The following is a 20,005-nucleotide window of genomic DNA, read 5'->3' on the forward strand; positions in this document are numbered from 1 at the left end:
GTATCAGCCGTTGTCATGAGATGGCTGACATAATACTGTCGCATCTATCTTGTATCGGTGTATCTCCCCTCAAAACGAACCATTTTCCCGCACACCCTTTATTAATTATACAACCAACTTCGATCGAGGCGAATAAAGGCCGGCCTCGAGCACACAGGCAAATCCTGCTGACATCAGCTGATTACGTCGAGGGTCCGTTTTGTGTACTCCGTGTACAACGACTTACTATTTTAGGAAAATCGCAAACTGAAAACTTGATTTCACATTTATGAAATTCTCGAAATGAATGAATGAAAACATTCAATTGGGATTAGGTAGCAACATTAAAGTTATAATTTGCATATACTTTTATTCTACGCCATACTTATTAAAGAGAGATAAATACAGGTGTATTAAAAAGTGCTATCTATTGAAACTATCATATAGTTTCCAGCTACATCCAATATCTATTGCTACGATCTATTTTAACAACTATTCCTACGGTTTAATCAGTTTGTGCAGTCAGTGACGTCTATCATATACGTGGAACCAAAAGTGACACAGGGAATAACTAATTACACAAAAGCTAAATGATGTACATTCATAAATATACGTTGCTAGTACTTTCGTTCGTCGCTGGCCTTGCTCAAGGATCTCAGATAAACGGTGTAGTCAACCATTTTAATATAACACAATATACTGCACCGCACTTGGATCTTTCTACCGTCAGGAATAGTCAGTTGCTTATATTTGATGACTTTCAAACGTTTGATTACTATACATACAAAGGGCAGCAAATTTTTACAGGCTTAGCCGACGAGAGGAAAAACTCGTTAATCTACTATTCCAATAATACTTATGTTCAGTTGGCAGAGTTACCAGACGGTGCAGAAATAAAGAAAATAGTTCCGTGGGGTGATGATAGTTTTATTTTAAGTGGCAGGGGTGTGTTTGAAGGCCATCGATTGGAGCACCAATTAATCTATAATCTATCAAGCTTCGAGATAACGGAAATACTTAAAGAGCCATTAGAACACGTCAATGACATTTTAACGGACGGCGAGGTGGTATACTTTGGAGGTGGTTTCACATATAATGATGGAAACTTGTCGGGCCACAGTGTGGTGAAGTGGGATGCAACAGATAAATCAAGTTCGTTATTACCTTTCTATGGCTTTGGGCAGGGCTCTGTGGTAAACAACATAATAAAATTGGATGATAGTAATATATTATTTGTTGGCAAATTTTCTACAATTGATAATACTGCATTATTGCCACATAGAAATGTTTCCAGCAGTTTCTTATCAAACAGCACAAACATAGAAACAAACGCCTTGGCATCACTCCGATTTTCATCTTTGGTTCATGACGGAACCTTGAATAGTTCAGCGTTCGTTTGTCCTGAGGGTTCAGCTGATTCTTGGACGATACCGCATAGCACTATGGGCGAACTCACTATTCGGGTTATTAATCAGATGACGCCTTCAAAAATTAGAATCTACAATTCCAAGGATTCCAATAATCAAGTCAACTTGTTCAGAATTGTAACATCCCCATCTAGAAGTATCATGAACATGACTTACGTTGACCCCATAACTGGAGCATTAGCTGTGTGTGATGCTTGGTGCCCTCTTCAGCCACTATCGGTGCTTTCCAATCTAGCAGAAAATAGTACGTCATCTGTAATGGCAGCATTTCCGAATAACAACAATGTCCTTGTTAAATGGACGGCCGCATATCAAGAATTTGCATTCGTTAATCGCGTCCCCATACAAGAGTTAACATTCATCGCCATAGATTCTTTTGGTCACAATGTGGGATTACTAGGTATCGAATTATTCCAAGCTGAATATGATACTTACGTAAACAACACATTAAATCAACCCAACTGTGACTCTCAACAAAATTTCCCTGCTTCTGTAGTCTCTAAAGATACCGTATGGTATCAAGGACTTCCAGATCAAAGCTACATGGCAACTTCATTTACCGCAGGTAAACCAAGCGTAACTTTGACGCCTTCCATTCCTTATCCAGGTATTTACACTCTAAATTTGGTTACTCCTGGTTGTCTGACTGATAACACTTGTGCATTCAGGGGAATTGTAAACGTCACTATACGCGCACAAAATGGAACCCATTTAATGAATCGTTGGATCTACCAGAACAACGAAAATCTGAAATATGATCCTTTATTCAGAGGATATTTGGACGATAGCCCAAATGTGGTCTTAGAGTGGATTGGTCCAATTGATCCCGCGGCTGCTAATAATGTCATGGTGGCGGATAGGGTTACCTCTATTATTGATTCTATTGAAGATTTAGAAATGAAAAACGGAACTTCAAATAGTAATCTCTTAAATGGCTTATTCCAGTATGCTGCATCGAACTTTACTAATACTAACCTTTCCACGCTTGTGGGTAGCACAAATATTGACCAATATCCTGTAAGGAATATACCACATAGTTCCTCCCTCTTTGGACAGATATATAACGATACATTGTTTATTGGAAGTCCTTCAATAGATGGGCTAGCTAAAATCAGTCGTCGCAAGGACGATTGGAATGATATTATTGTTGATCCACAACTGATAGACACAGAAGGACCTGTTACCGGCATTTTTCCATATTCGAATGGTTTAGCACTTACCGTACATTCTAATCAGACAAACATGGCAAGTTCATTGAGTTTCAACGGTAGCATTAGCACTATATTTCGTTCTAATGCACCTAGTTTATCTATTTTGAATTTGACAATTGATGGAAGTGAAATATTAGTCTTTGATAATGGATATGTTTATAATGTATCGTCCCAGTCTGATATATCAAATTCTGAAACTTTAAAATTGTCACTATTGTCAGCTGGTGCAAATTTAGAAGATGATCTAATACTTGCAGGAAATGTACAATCAACTAAACATTTTGTACCTAATGGGGCTATTGCAATTGATGCCGATAGTAATGAGGTGGTGACATCAGGCCTTCCATCAGTGGATGATGGAATAATCTACAGAGGTTTATTCATAAATGATTCGTCTTCTGCGTATGCCTACTATTCGAAATCCTTAGGTAGTTCAAAAGGGGGTATTGTAGTATATGGTGAACATGAACCTGAATATTTATCAACAGACGATTCAACTGTCAATGACATGCTTTATATCAAAGATTCCAATTTACTCGCTGTTGTCACAAGTGGAACAAGTCAAGGTCTTGCCAGTTTGTATATTCACGATTTATCTGCTGATTTTGCACCTATAAAAGAAACCTTTGAAATTGGTGAAGTTATAAATACAATGGTTTTATTTGGGCGAAACTATACGTTGTTGGTTGGTGGTACTTTTACACGTAATGGTTGTCGTGATCTTTGTTTGTATAATTATGCCACTAATAATTGGACACGATTCATGGATGGCAATATAACGGGTGATATAAGGCAACTACAATTCTTAGATGGTAATACTTTGATGGTTGCGGGTTTATTAGCTTCTTCTGACTCGAAAGATCTTCAACTTGTAGAGATAGATCTTTCAAATATGGAGATAATATCAAAGTTACAAGGCACCAATACTGGAACTTTTCAACATGTGTTAACTGTTGGTAACTCCAGTTCTGAACTAATAGCACATGATGGTAATCAAGTTTTCCACTTTGTGGATGGACAATGGAAGAATATTTCTCCTGATACTTCTGGGCAAACCCAAATTAATGGTTTAACTCTTTTATCTACAGATTTCTCTCAAAGAAATTCCATAATGAAGAGAGATAGGGTTGGTAATGAACTTGTGGTAATAAATGGAAATTTTAGCAGTCCCGATTATGGTGACATTAATGCAATGTATTATGATTTTAATGGTTGGAATCCATATTATTTTTCAGTTCCTCGAGAATCTAATTCAGATGAAGTAATTCCGCAAGGTCAACTTTTCCTGAATAAAGATGTATCCTTTACTTCGAGTTCTCAGATCTACTTAAGCAATGATAATGACAATGACGATACTCCAGCCGCCAGTGAACCTGCAACTCATGAAAAGCATACTAAAAAGTTAGCTAAGATATTTGTTGTTTTAATTGCATTGGCTTTGGCATTAGCTACAGTAGCTGTGTTAGGCGTGGTCGGTGTCTTATTCGCTTATCTATTTGGTGACCACAACGCATATGAACCTTTGAAACCTAGGATTAACGAGGCAGAAATGTTGAAAACGGTGCCACCGGAGAAATTGATGAAATTTATTTAGTGATGTTCATATAATAGTAGGTATATTAATTTTATAATGTTAAAATATTTATTTACATTAACATCGCTATTAACTTTTGTTAAATATTATATAACAGCTTTTAGTTAGTTCTTTTAAATATATTGTCGCATATAGATCAATAAAAAGGTAAGGATAATTATTTCACTAGTATATATATTTATTGCAGATACGCCATAACAGCCTTCAGGCAGAACTAAGTAAAGTATTAATTAGCTCTTTGACTATTTTCACTATCTACTACAGCATCCGCAAGTCTGCTCAATAAAGTTCCCTCGGCATTAGCAAAAGGTAGATCACGATATACCCTATTGCAGCGTTTCAATGACCAGGCACCTTGTCTTGTTTGGCCGCACTGCAGCCATTTCTTCGCAGCAAGTAATTGAAAGACAGCTTCTTTCCTATATCTCGTAAATCCTTGGTTTTGTATCTTGCCACAATGAAGTTTGTGAGGGTTCAGATACAATTCTTCTTCCAAATCATGATCGCAGTCTGAAGTACTGTCATCGTCAGCGTGAATCCTGGGATCAATTCGTAACCTATATGCAAAGCTTATGCGTTCCCAAATAAGATTTCTGCACACGGGACCCAACTTTAAATTCTCTTTTTGCAATATAACCTCCAAATATTTTATGGCAAACGGAGCTGATGTCCATGTATCACTCAAGGAAAGAAAGAGTTCTGTCATATATATCATACAGCGGATTTGGTCTAGGGAAATAATATTGTTTACTGCATAGTCAAGGTACTTCATAATTAAAGGATCTATGTCATTTTTTATCATTTTTGCTGTTACAATTGAATGTGCTCCCATTAATAAGGAAAGGGCTGAGAATTCCTGGCATGACGACATGTACAATGGATAATTTTCAAAATCTCTAATTAGTATTTCATAAATCGAATATGCAGTCTTATAATCTGATAGCATAAAACACCAGTCAGCCAGTTTTCGGAGCAAAAATTCATTTGAGGAAGCAAGAAAGTGACCATCTGGAGATGTAGGCATAGAAGCTGTGGGTGAACCGCTTGATTTCGAGATAAACCTTTTTAAAAGTTTATTGCTGTGAAAAATTGACTTTCGTGGCTGCAGTATAGTCTCATCCCAAAAAGAAATCTTGCGATTCATGAACGGGATCATCAAATCCTCCACCATTGAATTGATAGTATCATAGATTAATTTTACCAACCGTGGGCATAATTTCAAAGATACTGGATGTGAAGAGTCGTAAAGTTGTTCTTGTAATGAATTAGTAATTGGTGGGTGTAAAACTATGGATCTATCGCGAAAGTTAGTGAAAATGGGAAGCGGAACACTTTCAACAAATAACTGTTTTTTTATTACCTTCATAAGTGATTGAACAGTTTCCCATTGTTGTGGGGATGACTGATCAAAACATAGAATGAAAACAGGCAAAACATCATTTGTATTTATGAACGCTGGAAATTTACTCAAAGTATTGGGAAGGTTTTTAAACTCCATTAACAACTCCCGAGCCAACTCATATTCCTCTCCCTGAGTAATATCAAGTGCAAGTAATGCCAAAATCGGATGGTTAAACGAATGATACGGAGATAAAGTTGTTGAAGATAACATAGTAATAAATTTGTGGAAAATAGAATGCTTTAGCAGCTCACAAGGAGAATCATTCACCGTATGCTCCTCAATATCTTTCAAAAACTCAGATAAAGACTCCTCCAAATCATTGAACTCCACTTGGTGGTTATCTCCCACAGATATAATATCCGTTAAAGGGGTCTGGAAACGAATGTACCTCGAAGAGTTCCTCTGAAAAAGCGAGTTTTGCCTCTGTCTCCGGTTATTGGGCTGTAATTTAGCACTGATTTTATCATCCAACTGATCTCGATCTTGTATATAATCCCCAAAATATCTTAGCAACTTGTACAATGACCCAATTTTAAATACCTCTTCCAAATGTTGATTTAATGCATCTGTGCTCTGAACACTGATACATGGTGATAGTGCATTACAGATAACCTTCCTTGATATTTCTCGAGGAACAGGCTGACTCCACTGATCTGGGTAATGTAGCAAATTCATATACTTCTCATATGACAGCATATTCCACACAAATCCAAAAGTTTCCCTACCTCTATCCAGAAAACTTGTAATATATCTCTTTTACTCACTATCCAACTTCTTGATATGCTGATGGATATTTTTATTAAATTTCAATTCTTTTTAAATTGTGCCTATTGGGAACAAAAACAACTATCGAAGGGCTCCAAGCAGTATAATGAATAAGTCATTCCCCAGCCCTAGTTTATTCTACACTATATCAGGCCTGCTCACTAAGTGGTATTTGTAGTTATTATCTTGTCATTTCAAGTTGTTATATGTTTAAAACTTGAAGTATTACGGAGTTTCTTTTTTGCTGCTTCTCATTTAAATTAAAAGTTGAAGGATCTTCAAAATTAATCTCTTCTATAACCCTTGGAACTTGTTGAAACGAACGTTACGGATAGAGAGCCTATATAGTCTAAGGAGTTCTCCATAAGTGGCTTTAGTTGCAATTAGGCTATTCAATATCTCCTAGTTGGTTTTGTTACAAATGAGGTTGATTCGATCGTTCTTGTTGTGCGCGGGGGTCAGCTATGGATTCTACTTTCCTGGTGTATCTCCAGTTACGTACCATATTGGAGATGAGATTCCATTGCTAGTGAACTATCTTTCTAGTGATTTTTTGTGGAACATAGATTACTATTCTGATAGCATCGGTTTATGTAAGCCAAATACTATAAAGGAGCAATCTGAATCGTTAGGATCAGTTATATTTGGTGATAGGTTGTACAACTCGCCATTTAAAGTGAGCATGTTAAAAAATAGTGAATGTGTCAAGCTTTGTGATACCACAATAGACACCGCTTTATGGAATACGTTCTTTGGGTATCGATATTCTTATAATTGGTTAGTGGATGGGTTACCTGTATTGGGTATTGATGGTACTTCGGATGCTAATGGTTACCATAATAATTCAGAGCTTTTCATGGGATATCAAGCTGATGAGCAGAAGTACATCTACAATCATTTTGACATATATATCCACTACAATGATCGTGGTAAAGGTGAATATCGGGTCGTTTTTGCAGAAGCGAAGCCAATTTCTTTACCACGTACAGGTTCTGAACTTTGTTCAAAAGATGCTAAGCCAGTTCCAATCGGTTCAGGTAATCATGAGAATATTACGTTCACATATTCAGTGATATTCAAAAAGAGTGACATATCTTGGTCTACTAGATGGGATCAATATCTTCATGTTTATGACTTTGATATTCAATTGGCTGAACTTATCAGCTTTAGTTTGGTCGTTTTGTTACTATCTTCCGTTCTTGTTCATTCACTGTTCCGTGTATTGAAACGAGACATTGCCGCTTATAGCGAATTCAATTTAGACGATGAGTTTCAACAAGATTATTGCTGGAAAATAATACATGGTGAGGTTTTTAGATCACCTAGCAAGGCTTTACTGCTATCCGTATTCGTTGGTTCCGGCTCACAGCTATTTTTCATGGCGCTTTGCACTGTATTACTCGGCTCCTGTGGATTTTTATCTCCAAGTGCTAGAGGTTCCTTAGGGACTGTCATGTTTGTTCTCTATGCACTTTTTGGTGGAGTTGGTTCTTACACATCCATGTCCATTTATAAATTCTTTGGTGGTCAGAATTGGAAATTGAATTTAATCCTCACTCCGTTACTAATTCCGGTGTTTTTATTTGTTACAACGGTATTGCTTAACTTTTTTCTCATATACGCCAAATCCTCTGGTGCAATGCCCTTTGGTACCATGGTAACGATTATCATATTATGGTTTATATTGTCTGTCCCAGTATCTATCATTGGTTCTTTATTATCTTGGAAACTAAATCGATGGGATGAGCATCCGGCTAAAACAAATCAAATTGCGAGGCAAGTTCCATCCCAACCTTGGTACATAAAGACTTGGGTCGCTACTTTCCTAGCAGGCATGTTCCCATTTGGTGCGATGGCAGTCGAACTATATTATATCTACGCTTCAATATGGGGTGAAATCATTTTCTTCATGTATGGTTTTTTATTTGTTGCGTTCATATTATTGACCCTGACCACATCTTTAGTGACTATATTACTCACATATTATTCCTTATGTATGGAGAATTGGAAATGGCAATGGCGTTCGTTTATTATCGGTGGTGTTGGCTGTTCTGTGTATGTGTTCCTACATTCTCTATTTTTTATTAAGTTTAAATTCCCAGGGTTCGTCAGCATGGTGTTGTACCTTGGGTATTCCGCCATGGTCAGTATTGTATGTTGCTTAGTTACTGGGTCTATTGGTTTCTTAGCAAACCTATGGTTTGTTAGGAAGATTTATTCCAACATTAAAGTCGATTAGTAATGCAACTATAGTTATTAGATGTAATTAACTTTATTTAAGGTAGATATTCTAATTGTAAGTTGAAACTACTACATAGGTGAGAAGGGCTTTAAAAAGTACGAATAGGACAGTTTAATGTTGTAAAAGAGTAACGCAGTTTTTCAGACACCAAAAATGTAGTGATACTATTTATATGGTTATAAATGCCGTATACATGCGTCTGTTTGATTAAGAAATGAATAGAAAATAGCCCAGATTAAAAACTAATATGTTACAATAATGACGAGCTCAGACATTAAAATTTTTTGGAAGTTAAAACTCTAACCGGAGCACATTTCACAAGCTTCTGGGTTGTTGATAGCACAAGCAACGACTTTAGAATTGTAAATATCAAACTTTTGTTCGCTGTCAACCTCTGCTTCATCTTCAAACTCACCAGATTTCGATCCAGGTTCCGTAATGGGGGTAATTGGTGCTTTCGAATCTATTGTCAAAGAAGAAACACTATTTGATAGGGAAGAAACATCAGATGTAGAGATGTTAACGGACACCGAATCTTTTAATTCATCTAAGGGAATAGTGGAGTTTTTAGAATAAGTGAAATCACATGGGACATATTGTGGACGCTGAAGTTTGGATAGATTAGCTACATTGTTTGCAGCTTGTTCAGCTACAGCCTTGTCCACAGTGAATTGAATGGCTGCAGACGCAGCTTGAGTCCGTAAATAATACATGCCTGTCTTTAATCCTTTCTTCCAACCATAAAAGTGCATAGAAGTTAACCTACCCATGGTAGGAGCGCGAATATGAATGTTCAGAGACTGAGATTGATCAATGTAGGCACCACGATCGGCAGCCATGTCAATTATAGTCTTCTGAGATAACTCCCAGACGGTCTTATAAAGATCTTTCAATTCTTGGGGGATATTGGGCAACCCTTGAATGGAACCATTATCAGAAATGATGTGGGACTTCATAGATTCATCCCACACACCTAGATCAACTAAATCACGTAACAAGTAGGGATTAACAATCTGGAACTCACCTGACAATACACGACGAGAATACATATTTGATGTGTAAGGTTCAAAACACTCATTATAGCCCAAAATCTGCGACGTAGAGGCTGTTGGCATTGGAGCAATTAACAAGGAGTTCCGGGTACCGTGTTTAACTATTTTAGCCTTCAAAGTCTGCCAATCCCATAGATCAGTAGGTTTCCTTCCCCACATGTCAAATTGTAAAATACCTTTGGATATTGGAGAACCCTTGAAAGACTCATAAGGACCTTCTTCGATAGCTAATTCAACGGACGCCTCGCAAGCTGCATGATATAGAGTTTCGAATATTTGAATGTTCAATTCTTTAGCTTCTTTGGAATCAAAAGGGATACGCAAAATCATGAATGCATCGGCTAAACCTTGGACACCCAAAGCGATAGGTCTATGCCGCATATTTGACCGCCTGGCAGTCTCAACAGGGTAATAGTTACGATCAATGACTCTGTTCAAATTACGAGTGACGACTTTTGCAATATCATGTAACTTTTGGAAGTTGTAAAATTGAGTCTTTCCATCTGAAGACTCTTCGATAAATGCTGGTAGAGCAATGGAGGCCAAATTGCACACGGCAGTCTCTTCTGGAGAGGAATATTCAACAATTTCACAGCATAAGTTGGAGGATTTGATGGTACCAATATTTTTTTGATTAGATTTTCTGTTACAAGCATCCTTATACAAGATGAATGGAGTGCCCGTCTCCGTTTGAGCCTCCAAGATGGCATACCACAATTTTTGGGCTTTGATAGTCTTTCTCCCACGGCCTTCGAGGACGTAACGTTCGTATAGTTCTTCAAATTCGTCTCCCCATACTTCAGATAAACCAGGTGCTTCGCTAGGAGAGAACAACGTCCAATCGCCATTATCTTGGACCCTGCGCATAAACAGATCAGGAATCCATAACGCAGGAAACAAGTCACGAGCACGAATTTCCTCCTTACCGTGGTTCTTCCGAATATCAATAAAGTCAAAGATATCCGAATGCCATGGCTCCAAATATATGGCAAACGCTCCAGGACGCTTGTTACCACCCTGGTCGACATAACGAGCGGTATTATTGTATACCCTTACCATAGGGATAATACCGTTTGAAGTCCCGTTCGTGCCCGCAATGTAAGAGCCAGTGGACCGAATGTTGTGAATGTGCAACCCAATACCACCAGCAGTCTTGGAAATCAGAGCACACTCCTTTAACGTATCATAGATACCCTCAATTGAGTCATCCTTCATAGCAACCAAGAAACACGATGACATTTGTGGATGCGGTGTACCCGCATTGAACAACGTAGGCGACGCGTGGGTGAAATACCTCAATGACATCAAGTTATACGTCTCAATCGCTTTCTTAATGTCTCGTCCATGAATCCCCACCGCCACACGCATCACCATGTGCTGAGGTCTCTCGGCAACCTGCCCATCAATCCGCAGCAAGTAAGAACGTTCCAACGTCTTGAATCCAAAGTAGTTATACTGGAAATCTCTGTCATACAATATCGCAGAATTAAGCTCGTCCTTGTGCTCCATCACAATCTCATAAACTTCATCTGAAATCATCGGAGACTTCAACCCATTCTTGGGATTGATATAATGATACAAATCGCTAATAACCTGCGAAAACTGCTTGGTCGTCTGCTTATGCAAATTCGAAATGGCAATCCGCGCTGCTAAAGTAGCATAATCCGGATGCACCGTCGTCATATAAGCACATGTTTCCGCTGCTAAATTATCCAATTCAACGGTCGTCACCCCCTCATAAACCCCAGATATAATCCTCTGAGTGATTTTCACTGCATCAATATGTTTCGGATCCAGGCCATAGCACAACCGTGATATACGCGCTGTAATCTTGTCAAACTTGACCTGCTCCTTACGACCGTCTCTCTTATAAACATACATAATATAACAAAATCACCAACCACCTTGCTGATATACAAGATAACGATCAATGATCAAGGTATTTAGAGAAAACAAAACACCATTTAATAATAATTATATATATATATATATAGCTTTCAAAAAAACTGGTTGTATTTCAAACCCCTCAGAAACTCCCGTAGAGCAAATTTTTTCTACGAGCATCACTACGACGCGTCAACTTGGAACATTTTAACCAAAATAAATCGGGACGTTTTACGCGTCTGCTGACTAACCATGTCATACCAGCTAGCAGCTGCTACCTTGCTGCCATCCTGCTATTACGGACGGTAAACAAACACGAAACAAACGGCACCCAGGACTGGAGAGTGTGGATACACCACACCCAGCAGCCTGGGAGCTCGCAGGTGTGTGTGGGTCTGTGTGATACATGTGTGTTGGTGCCCTGTTAGGCGGTGCAGGCTAGTTACCCTACGTACCAAAATGCCTAGAGGGCGGCGGCGCCGCCGCCCTGGTACATATTGAATAACGATACACGAATATAAGTCACGTGACATTCAGCGCTTCCGTTGGCGCAGAACAAACCCTGCGGCAGTCGCTAGAGCTGCAATACCAACACCTAGGAGTGCTATACCCTTCACGCTCTCGGTCTGGATCTTCTTCTCGACCATGGCCTTGACTGCCTGAGCTTGTGAGTTTTCTGGTTCATGTAAATATAATGCATCAGCGTATCTCTTCGCCATAGAATATTCCCCTAATTTGTAGCAACCAATGGTAAGGTAATACAGAGATTCGCGTCTTCTCATGGGAGACTCCTTGTAAATGTCAGTTAGAAGTTTGACACCTAGTCGTTGGTTTTCAGGATCATGGGATTTGATTAAGCCCCAGGCGTAGTTGAACCGAGATTGGATTGAAGCTATATCGCCGCCTTCGGAAAGGACTTGCTGACGTAATATATCCAGTTGTGCATCGGACAAGGGCCCGTAAGCGTCTTCTACAGTTGGAAGGTAGTTGATTTGTGGCATCATTAAATTGAATGAGAGGTTGATTGGGGTGTGATTGGAGGGTATTCTGTTTGTATATTATTACGCAGAAGTTTGTTTCACTAGGAGGAGGGTGTGGAAATTAATTGTAGAGGCGAAGAGAAAATTTGCGGGAGCCCAGAGGAATATTGGGAAGAACGACGAGATGAGATTAGTGTGTGTTAATTAGGTTGGTGATCTAGGTCGAAATGAAAAGTGGGCGTATGGAGGATACTACGAAGCTGAACAAGTCGCGGTTAGGGACTAGAGAATATTGGGAGGAGTTTTATAGGGTTGAGAAGCGGAATTTTGAAAAAGATGGTGAAGATATAGGCGAGTGTTGGTTTTCTGATACTAATGCTACGGAAAAGATGGTGGAATTTTTGAAGGAGGTTGCGGCGCATGGGTATTTGAAGGAAAGTTGTTCGGTGCTTGATGTTGGAAGTGGGAATGGGCATTTGTTGTTTGAATTGGTAGAGGCTGGGTTCTGCGGGAGGATGGTTGGTGTTGACTATGCTGAACAGTCGGTTGAATTTGCAGGGGAGGTTCTTAAACGACGTTACGGTGATAAAGCGAAGCAGGTGAAATTTGAAGTGGGGGATGTGTTTAGTGGGGAATGGCAGCCGGGGCGTTTTGATGTTGTGTTAGACAAGGGCACTTTGGATGCTATTGCATTGACTGAGGAAGGGAGGACTGCAGTGGAGAAGTATGCATCAGTTGTAGATCGTGTTCTGGAACATAATGGGGTGTTCTTGATTACTTCATGCAATTTCACTGAGGAAGAATTGGTTGAGATTGTAGAGGGGGCAAGCAGTTTAAGGAAGTGGAGACATATTGAGTATCCGGCGTTTGTTTTTGGAGGGGTGAAAGGTAGTGTGCTTTGTAGTGTTGCATTTGTGAAAGACTCAAGGTAACTTATAGATAGGTTGGACAACTGGTTACATATATATTGACCATATACATACATATATATATATATATATATATATGTATTTATATTGTCTATACTACACGCTTAGACCAATGGTTGTGAAGATGGAACAACGCTAGTCTTCTGGGATGAGGTCTTCGATCATTTTGAATAGCTCCTCCGCGATCTCCCCTTTTGCGGTTTTTAATGCGTACTGAACGGGTTCATTCGCCTCGCCGATCGTCAAGATCCTAATGAACTTTTCACTCTGTAGAGAGCCCGGAAACCCCTTTTGGACGGTGAAACCCTTTAAAAGGGGAAGATTTAAGATTACCTTCAAGAGGCCGCGTGACCTCATTACAATGCGAGCCTTCGCTGTTATTCTATTCTTATTCACGTGGATTGCGCCGACACCACGTTCCTTCCAGCCTTCCCTCATATTGCACAGTTGGTAGAGTTTGGCATTCGCTTGGTAAACAGAGTCTTCAGCCTCTTCGCCAGACTCTATAACTTGCTTTGTCAGCCGCACTATGCCATCGGCGTCCTCTACGGGCTCACCTGTCTCTACTTCTGCTGTTGCTTGCTTGCTACTGAGCTCGTTCGTGTCGCTGTTTTCACGAGCAGTTTTACTAAATATCGTACCGCTAGACTTGTTGTCCGTCTTCAGCACTTTGAATCCACTTCCAAAAGCAAGTCCCGATCCAAACGAAAACGGTTTAGCACCATCCGCTTCCTTCATATCGCCCTCACCATCAGCACCACCACCACCACTACTACTACCACTGCTGTTGCTAGTACCGCTGCTGCTAGCGCTCTCGCTTTTGCCACTGTTATCATCGCTTCTATTGTTATCCGCTTCGGGGAGCTTCTTGCCTTCTGCGCTCCTCTTGGATTCTCCAAACACGCTACCAAACGCCATTGAGGAACCAAAAGGCTTCACCTTTAACCTACCCCCGGATCCAAATACATGACTTGTGCCAAACGAAGCTTTAGAATCATCATTAACACCTTCTTGCTTCGCCTGTAAAACCTCCTCGTCCTCGTCCTCCTCCCTAAACCTCTCGGGTCCCTCCTTTTCCTCTTTCTGTCCATTCTCAAGCTTTCCCTCCTCCTTACCTCCACTATCTACACTACCCTCATCAGATTGTACCTCTTTAAGATCCTCTGTCCCCTTCTGATTCTTCGCGTCTGCCTCTAGTTTGAGTTTCTTGGCAGGTTCTGCCTGTGCTAGGCTGCCGCAAGAGTCTTGAGAACGCGCCCGTTTTGCAACATCGACGCCCATGGCGGGCTGCTGCCCCCCAATTTGTTTCCTATGCTCTTCATACATCCTCAACTACTTGATACAAATCCCTTATCATGCAGCAGTAAGCCTTACTTTCTCAACGTGCATCGGAAATGGCAATGAATGAATAAATCTGTTTTAGAAGGCAAAAACTCTACATCGTTTTAAAATGCAAACTAAGGCACAATTCGTGTCCGGGTAATGGACACCGCAGACCTTGCCCTCACACTGGCTGTAACGCCAGTCAGTGCTCCCAATACTCGCTGCTAGATACGCTATTATGTATACATATTCACCTTTCACCTATCTCTCCGCAATCCCCCGACAATTTTTCAAATTGTCCTCCTGTCAGATAGAAACCGGCTGATGGGGTTAACACCAGACTTCTGGGTCACCTTCTCGAACCAAGATAATAACACACCGCCCTGTTTCTGGCCTTCTGCAAGTGACATGCCCTTGTACAAATACTTGATCAGAACTTCCTGTTGACTCTGGTCTAACTGCTGCACAACACCTGCAATGTCCGCTTGTCTTACCTGTGTTAACAGCTCCAGAACAGCTAGAAAATACTGCAACTTGGTGTCATTATCTGATCCGTAAGGTGGATCAATTGTAGCTAACTTGACACCTCTGACGAAATCCCCACTGGTGGCACAGGAGCGAAGCTGGGCTATTCTGGGTTGCAATTCTTGTAATGTGATTGGCTTTACCGCTGGCGGTTGCAAATCCTCCTTAGTCAACCTCCCACTTTCCGGGTCAAAAGCATCAATGTCGATCCGTCTCCAGTCACTCATGTCTTGCAATGAACTGTAATAGCCTCCCCGTTGGCGATTCTACTTGCTTCAGAACTCGAATACACCAGATATATAGTGAATAAGCTTTAAACGCCTCTAGGCGAATTCGATATTACGAAAAGGGGGAGGTTCTATGCAGCCGTGTATGGTGATATCAAGGTTACATGGCTTGTCGAACATGAAACGGAATGATGTACAGATATATATATGGTCAGATAGATTGTTATGTATATGAATTTTCAAGTTTTGTGTGTGGTGAGTGGAATTCCAGTGTATTCCCCGTATCCCAGACACAGATTAATGTTCTGTAAGCACTGCGTGGCGGCGCCTTTTAGGAGGTTGTCGATGGTGCTGATGAGCACGACACGGTCTTGGGCATCATTGACTTTAAACCCACCGATAGTAACGTTGTGATTGCCGGATATATCTCTCACTAATGGTGGCTCTTGTGAGATATGAATTAACGGTTCGTCTTTGTAAAACTGTTGGTAGAGAGAGTGGATGTTCTGCGTAGCAATGAAGGATTTTTTGATTGGAACAGAAACGGTTAATGTAATACCCTGAAACCATGAGCCAACATGTGGGGTGAAGGCTACTGGTAGCCCTAGTTTGGTGGATATCTCGCGTTCATGGATGTGATCTGTTAGTGAATATGGGATTAAGTTGTCTTTAAGATAGGCTGGGTCATTTTTCGGTGAAGGTGTGGTACCTGCACCAGAATAACCGGAAATGCCAAAAATAGTAGGAGTGCCCGCTACGTACGGAAGTAGTGGAGCGATGGATAACTGTGCACCTGTTGCGTAACATCCTGGGTTAGCTATCTTTTTGGCGGAAGCGATTTTGGTTCTATCGTTTAATTCCGGTAGGCCGTATGCAGCAGTGGATTCAGGGACAAATCTATAGTCGGCACTCAAGTCAACAATTTTGGAGCTGCCTTTGACGCTTTCAATAGCATCTACAAAGGGCTTGCATATGCCATTGGGGAGCGCCATGACCCATACATCGACACGGCCATTGCTTTCTAGTCTTTTGACGTCGTTCACGTCCAGATTGTCATAAATAATGTCCGCCTTTGTATAACCCTCTAATTTCTTGCCCTTATTTTGACGGGAAGAAACAAAAGCCAATTCTAGGTAAGGATGGTTTTGGATTAACGTAATCAGATTTTGTCCTGTATAACCCCTCGCGCCTATCAAAGCTACGCGGGAAGCAGTCTCATTAGTACCTTTAAGTCTTGGAGAAGTTCTTTGAGGCATTGAAGAATAAGACCTGATAGACTGTGATGAGGCAAATACATTAGAAGAGTGTTTTGAATATTGACTTGGAGACGAAATATCTTTAGAGAATTCATTTAGGATCTCGGATACAGTATTTACATCATCCACACCATAATAGAACAGCACCTTGCCATTTTTCAAGTAAGAACCATCTGACTTATCAAAATACCAAGCAATGTTTGGATCGTCTTCATCAACAATCCATTGTAGAGTCGGCGAGTCTCTGCGGATGGCTTTAAATACATTATCAGCAACATTATTTAACCAGCCACCCTGTGAGCACAAGAATTTTTCAAGTTTTGGAACTTTGTGGTCCTTTTTCACTATAGCCAAAACCTCTAATGGTTCGTCCGAATAAGCAACGAAGTTTGAAAGTTCCAGATCTCTTAAGTATGAAGCAACGGAAGTCTTCCCTGAGCCAATTTCAGGGTCACTTTCCAATATCTTTCTTAAGGCATCAATAGATGGGAATTCGCTTAATGAAAATCTGTTAACCAACTTGTAACCCTTTCTGATCATCGTACCTGCACCAGAATCCGTAAACAATTCTTTCTGCAAATCTTGGACATTGATGATAGCAACAGATGAAGACCTAGGTAAATGGTCCAGCAGGTCCTTGATTTCCTTGATCTTCAGCTTGGTACCATACTTCACCCAGCTTTGCTTAATCAGATCATCAAATTCCTCATCCAGATTTATCACAGAAACCTTCTCACCAGTTTCACCATTAATAATACCACCCTTTTCATTTAAATACACAATTTTCAAAGGCTCAAACACGCGAGCAAGTGCACCAGCAGCAATATCCGCATTAACGTTCAATGTCTGGCCAAAATGAGTTTCGGCAAACGATGTCAAAATCGGCAACGCACCAGCTTTAATAGACGCTTCAATTGGGTCTCTGCATACCTTAGTAATATTTCCAACCAACTTATACTTGTCCTTATCAAGATATTCCGCTGTGAAAACACCTGAAGTAATTGGCCTTGCACGAACACCTAACTGCTCTAGAGCAGTAACTAACTTCAAATTCTGTTCCAAAAAGCATTCCCTAACTATCGTCATCGTTTTTCTATCAGTTATTCTAATACCATCGATATATTCCGGTGCAATTCCCTCGGCCTCTAATCTGTTGTTAACCTGTGGACCCGTTCCATGTAACACAATTGGATACAATCCTACATGATACAAAAAAGCCAAGCATGATGCTAATTCCGGTAGATCATCACTGATTATAGCACCACCAACCTTTATAATGGCAAACTGTTGTTCGGACACTGATGTAAAGAATTTCAAATATTGTTCAACTTCTCTCTTTGAACCAATATTGTTCAGAAGCTGAATCACCGTGGACCTTGTCCCAAAAGACCCAACTCCATTAAGATTCGAGATGAATCGAGCAGCTTTGGGTATCCGTTCCCTCCCACCTGTAAAATAGTAAATATGGCGTATAAATATTCCCGACGGTGAAATAGCAATCCGAACACCTCTCGATGTCGACCACAACCCCTTCGTCGCAGACAGCAATTTCGAAGTTAGCATTATATAACAGTAACTTTTGATTGGTCGCTGAGTAAACCGGGTGGTCCTTCACGAAAAAAAGAATGGTAGTTAACTCCGTGTATGCTGTTAAAGTTTTTTATATAGATAGTTGTTCAAGACTGACTGTTTCTTTCGCTCATCAAAATGAGTCAACTCGGTCCAAGTTCGACGTATATTTGACAAAATAACGATTTTCGAGAATTTTCATAAATTCAAGAATTTAATAAGAAAACCCTAATAATGCTTTATTTCTGATATTCTTAGAGGTTATTTAGGTGTTTTAACATATCTCAGCCCGAAATATCTAATGAATATAATGATATTTTGGGTGTAGCGCTAATACATTTGCTAGTAGTCCATCGATGAGGGCGATTTCGTAGTATCTGAGTTTATATTTCGATCACGCCTAGATCTATAGAAGGTCTGCGTTGGCTTTGATTGAGCAGGATTAGCAGCTGTAGCTACTGGTGCGTTTGTGGCGGGAGGCCTGGTGGGGGGAATATAACTTGAACCTTCACGCAGGAATCTAGGTCCATTGGCATACTGTGGTGTAGAGCCATATTTATATCCCATTCCACGGTAGTTGCCTGCATGAGCTTGCGGTCTACCACCCGATGAGCTTGTACCAAATCTTGATCTTCTATCTATGTCAACACTGTGCTTTGTGGCTTGATGGTCAGCTCCTAGAACACTTAATTGGCTTAGCCGTTCACGTTTCATGTAACCCCTACCACCTAATCCTCCACCAAGTCTTCTTGGCTTAAAAAACTTGACTGTCCTTCCACGTTCAATATCTACGATGACAGGCCGCCCCTTGATCAGTAATCCTCTGTGGACGCCAATTTCTCTATAAGCTTTTCGACTACCTTCTGTATCTTTAAATAGAACGAAAGCATACCCCTTTGGTTCATTTGTAAGTTTGTCTCTTACTATACGGACTCTCTCTATATCGCCGAACTTGATGAACTGTTTCTGCAATTCTAGCTCATCGACTTCATAAGGTAGTCTGCCGACAAATATAGTCCTAAAGGGGTCCGTATCGTTTATATTACTGTCCTCTTCTGGAACCCATTTCGCTTGTTCTGCTTCAAGTAATCTTTCATTCCTGGCAGTAAGAGACCTAACTTCCTCGTACTTGTCCAGATGCCTATTTTCAGAACCCTGAGGATGTTCCTGCATGTATCGTACTAAAGTGTCAGAAAATACTAAACTGGAGAGGGGTGCTATGAAGTGTGTTCGACGTTTTTCAGGAGGATAATCGACAGGCTTTTTATATTGAAGAGGAGGTCTAGGATTGAAGAGTTTTGAAACTCTTTCTGGGAATTTCGACATAGAATATGACTAGAAACATCAAAATTGTTGTTAGTAAATGAATGCGTTTAACTTGTAATAGAGAGATCAGGTGTGCGCATACCATTTTTATGATATATAATCTGATGAAGGAGTACGACCTTTCTTTTATTGATGGATAGTCTGCAGATTGGCGAAAGTGGATCTTCATGGTTTGTAGGAAGGAAGCTTCGCTTCTCTTTTTCCAAAGTATCTTTGCAAAAAGCTTAACTAAGCTATAATGAGCAACACGGAAAGGATTTCTAAGAAACTATTAATAAATACACAAGAATACATAAAGACTAGGTCAAAAGACT

The 20,005-nt window shown here is 40.2% G+C and overlaps 10 protein-coding genes across 10 annotated transcripts; 3 read left to right on the forward strand and 7 right to left on the reverse strand.

The window, feature by feature from the left end:
- Positions 1 to 572: 572 nt before the first annotated feature.
- On the forward strand, positions 573 to 4,211 carry RAX2 (Rax2p; the record flags this gene model as incomplete). Its single annotated transcript, XM_003646147.1, has 1 exon — positions 573 to 4,211. The coding sequence occupies one exon, from the start codon at positions 573 to 575 to the stop codon at positions 4,209 to 4,211; it is 3,639 nt and encodes a 1,212-aa protein (XP_003646195.1).
- A 226-nt stretch (positions 4,212 to 4,437) lies between these two features.
- TRS85 (Trs85p) lies at positions 4,438 to 6,309 on the reverse strand (the record flags this gene model as incomplete). The annotated part of the gene is made up of 1 exon (XM_003646148.1): positions 4,438 to 6,309. The coding sequence occupies one exon, from the start codon at positions 6,307 to 6,309 to the stop codon at positions 4,438 to 4,440; it is 1,872 nt and encodes a 623-aa protein (XP_003646196.1).
- A 490-nt stretch (positions 6,310 to 6,799) lies between these two features.
- On the forward strand, positions 6,800 to 8,617 carry Ecym_4317 (transmembrane 9 family protein; the record flags this gene model as incomplete). Its single annotated transcript, XM_003646149.1, has 1 exon — positions 6,800 to 8,617. The coding sequence occupies one exon, from the start codon at positions 6,800 to 6,802 to the stop codon at positions 8,615 to 8,617; it is 1,818 nt and encodes a 605-aa protein (XP_003646197.1).
- Positions 8,618 to 8,919: 302 nt separating this feature from the next.
- Positions 8,920 to 11,553, reverse strand: RNR3 (ribonucleotide-diphosphate reductase subunit RNR3; the record flags this gene model as incomplete). The annotated part of the gene is made up of 1 exon (XM_003646150.1): positions 8,920 to 11,553. One exon carries the CDS (start codon positions 11,551 to 11,553, stop codon positions 8,920 to 8,922), a length of 2,634 nt encoding a protein of 877 aa, XP_003646198.1.
- Positions 11,554 to 12,089: 536 nt separating this feature from the next.
- On the reverse strand, positions 12,090 to 12,557 carry FIS1 (Fis1p; the record flags this gene model as incomplete). The annotated part of the gene is made up of 1 exon (XM_003646151.1): positions 12,090 to 12,557. One exon carries the CDS (start codon positions 12,555 to 12,557, stop codon positions 12,090 to 12,092), a length of 468 nt encoding a protein of 155 aa, XP_003646199.1.
- Positions 12,558 to 12,763: 206 nt separating this feature from the next.
- EFM4 (Efm4p) lies at positions 12,764 to 13,468 on the forward strand (the record flags this gene model as incomplete). The annotated part of the gene is made up of 1 exon (XM_003646152.1): positions 12,764 to 13,468. One exon carries the CDS (start codon positions 12,764 to 12,766, stop codon positions 13,466 to 13,468), a length of 705 nt encoding a protein of 234 aa, XP_003646200.1.
- A 132-nt stretch (positions 13,469 to 13,600) lies between these two features.
- Positions 13,601 to 14,791, reverse strand: YRB2 (Yrb2p; the record flags this gene model as incomplete). Its single annotated transcript, XM_003646153.1, has 1 exon — positions 13,601 to 14,791. The coding sequence occupies one exon, from the start codon at positions 14,789 to 14,791 to the stop codon at positions 13,601 to 13,603; it is 1,191 nt and encodes a 396-aa protein (XP_003646201.1).
- A 287-nt stretch (positions 14,792 to 15,078) lies between these two features.
- On the reverse strand, positions 15,079 to 15,540 carry ARC15 (Arc15p; the record flags this gene model as incomplete). Its single annotated transcript, XM_003646154.1, has 1 exon — positions 15,079 to 15,540. The coding sequence occupies one exon, from the start codon at positions 15,538 to 15,540 to the stop codon at positions 15,079 to 15,081; it is 462 nt and encodes a 153-aa protein (XP_003646202.1).
- Positions 15,541 to 15,779: 239 nt separating this feature from the next.
- On the reverse strand, positions 15,780 to 18,359 carry ARG56 (bifunctional acetylglutamate kinase/N-acetyl-gamma-glutamyl-phosphate reductase; the record flags this gene model as incomplete). The annotated part of the gene is made up of 1 exon (XM_003646155.1): positions 15,780 to 18,359. One exon carries the CDS (start codon positions 18,357 to 18,359, stop codon positions 15,780 to 15,782), a length of 2,580 nt encoding a protein of 859 aa, XP_003646203.1.
- Positions 18,360 to 18,707: 348 nt separating this feature from the next.
- SNP1 (U1 snRNP complex subunit SNP1) lies at positions 18,708 to 19,776 on the reverse strand (the record flags this gene model as incomplete). Its single annotated transcript, XM_003646156.1, has 2 exons — positions 18,708 to 19,700; positions 19,774 to 19,776. 2 exons carry the CDS (start codon positions 19,774 to 19,776, stop codon positions 18,708 to 18,710), a joined length of 996 nt encoding a protein of 331 aa, XP_003646204.1.
- Between the last annotated feature and the right edge of the window lie 229 nt (positions 19,777 to 20,005).

The sequence above is a fragment of the Eremothecium cymbalariae genome, chromosome 4, assembly GCF_000235365.1.
Source record: "Eremothecium cymbalariae DBVPG#7215 chromosome 4, complete sequence".
In the NCBI taxonomy this organism is placed as follows: domain Eukaryota; kingdom Fungi; phylum Ascomycota; class Saccharomycetes; order Saccharomycetales; family Saccharomycetaceae; genus Eremothecium; species Eremothecium cymbalariae.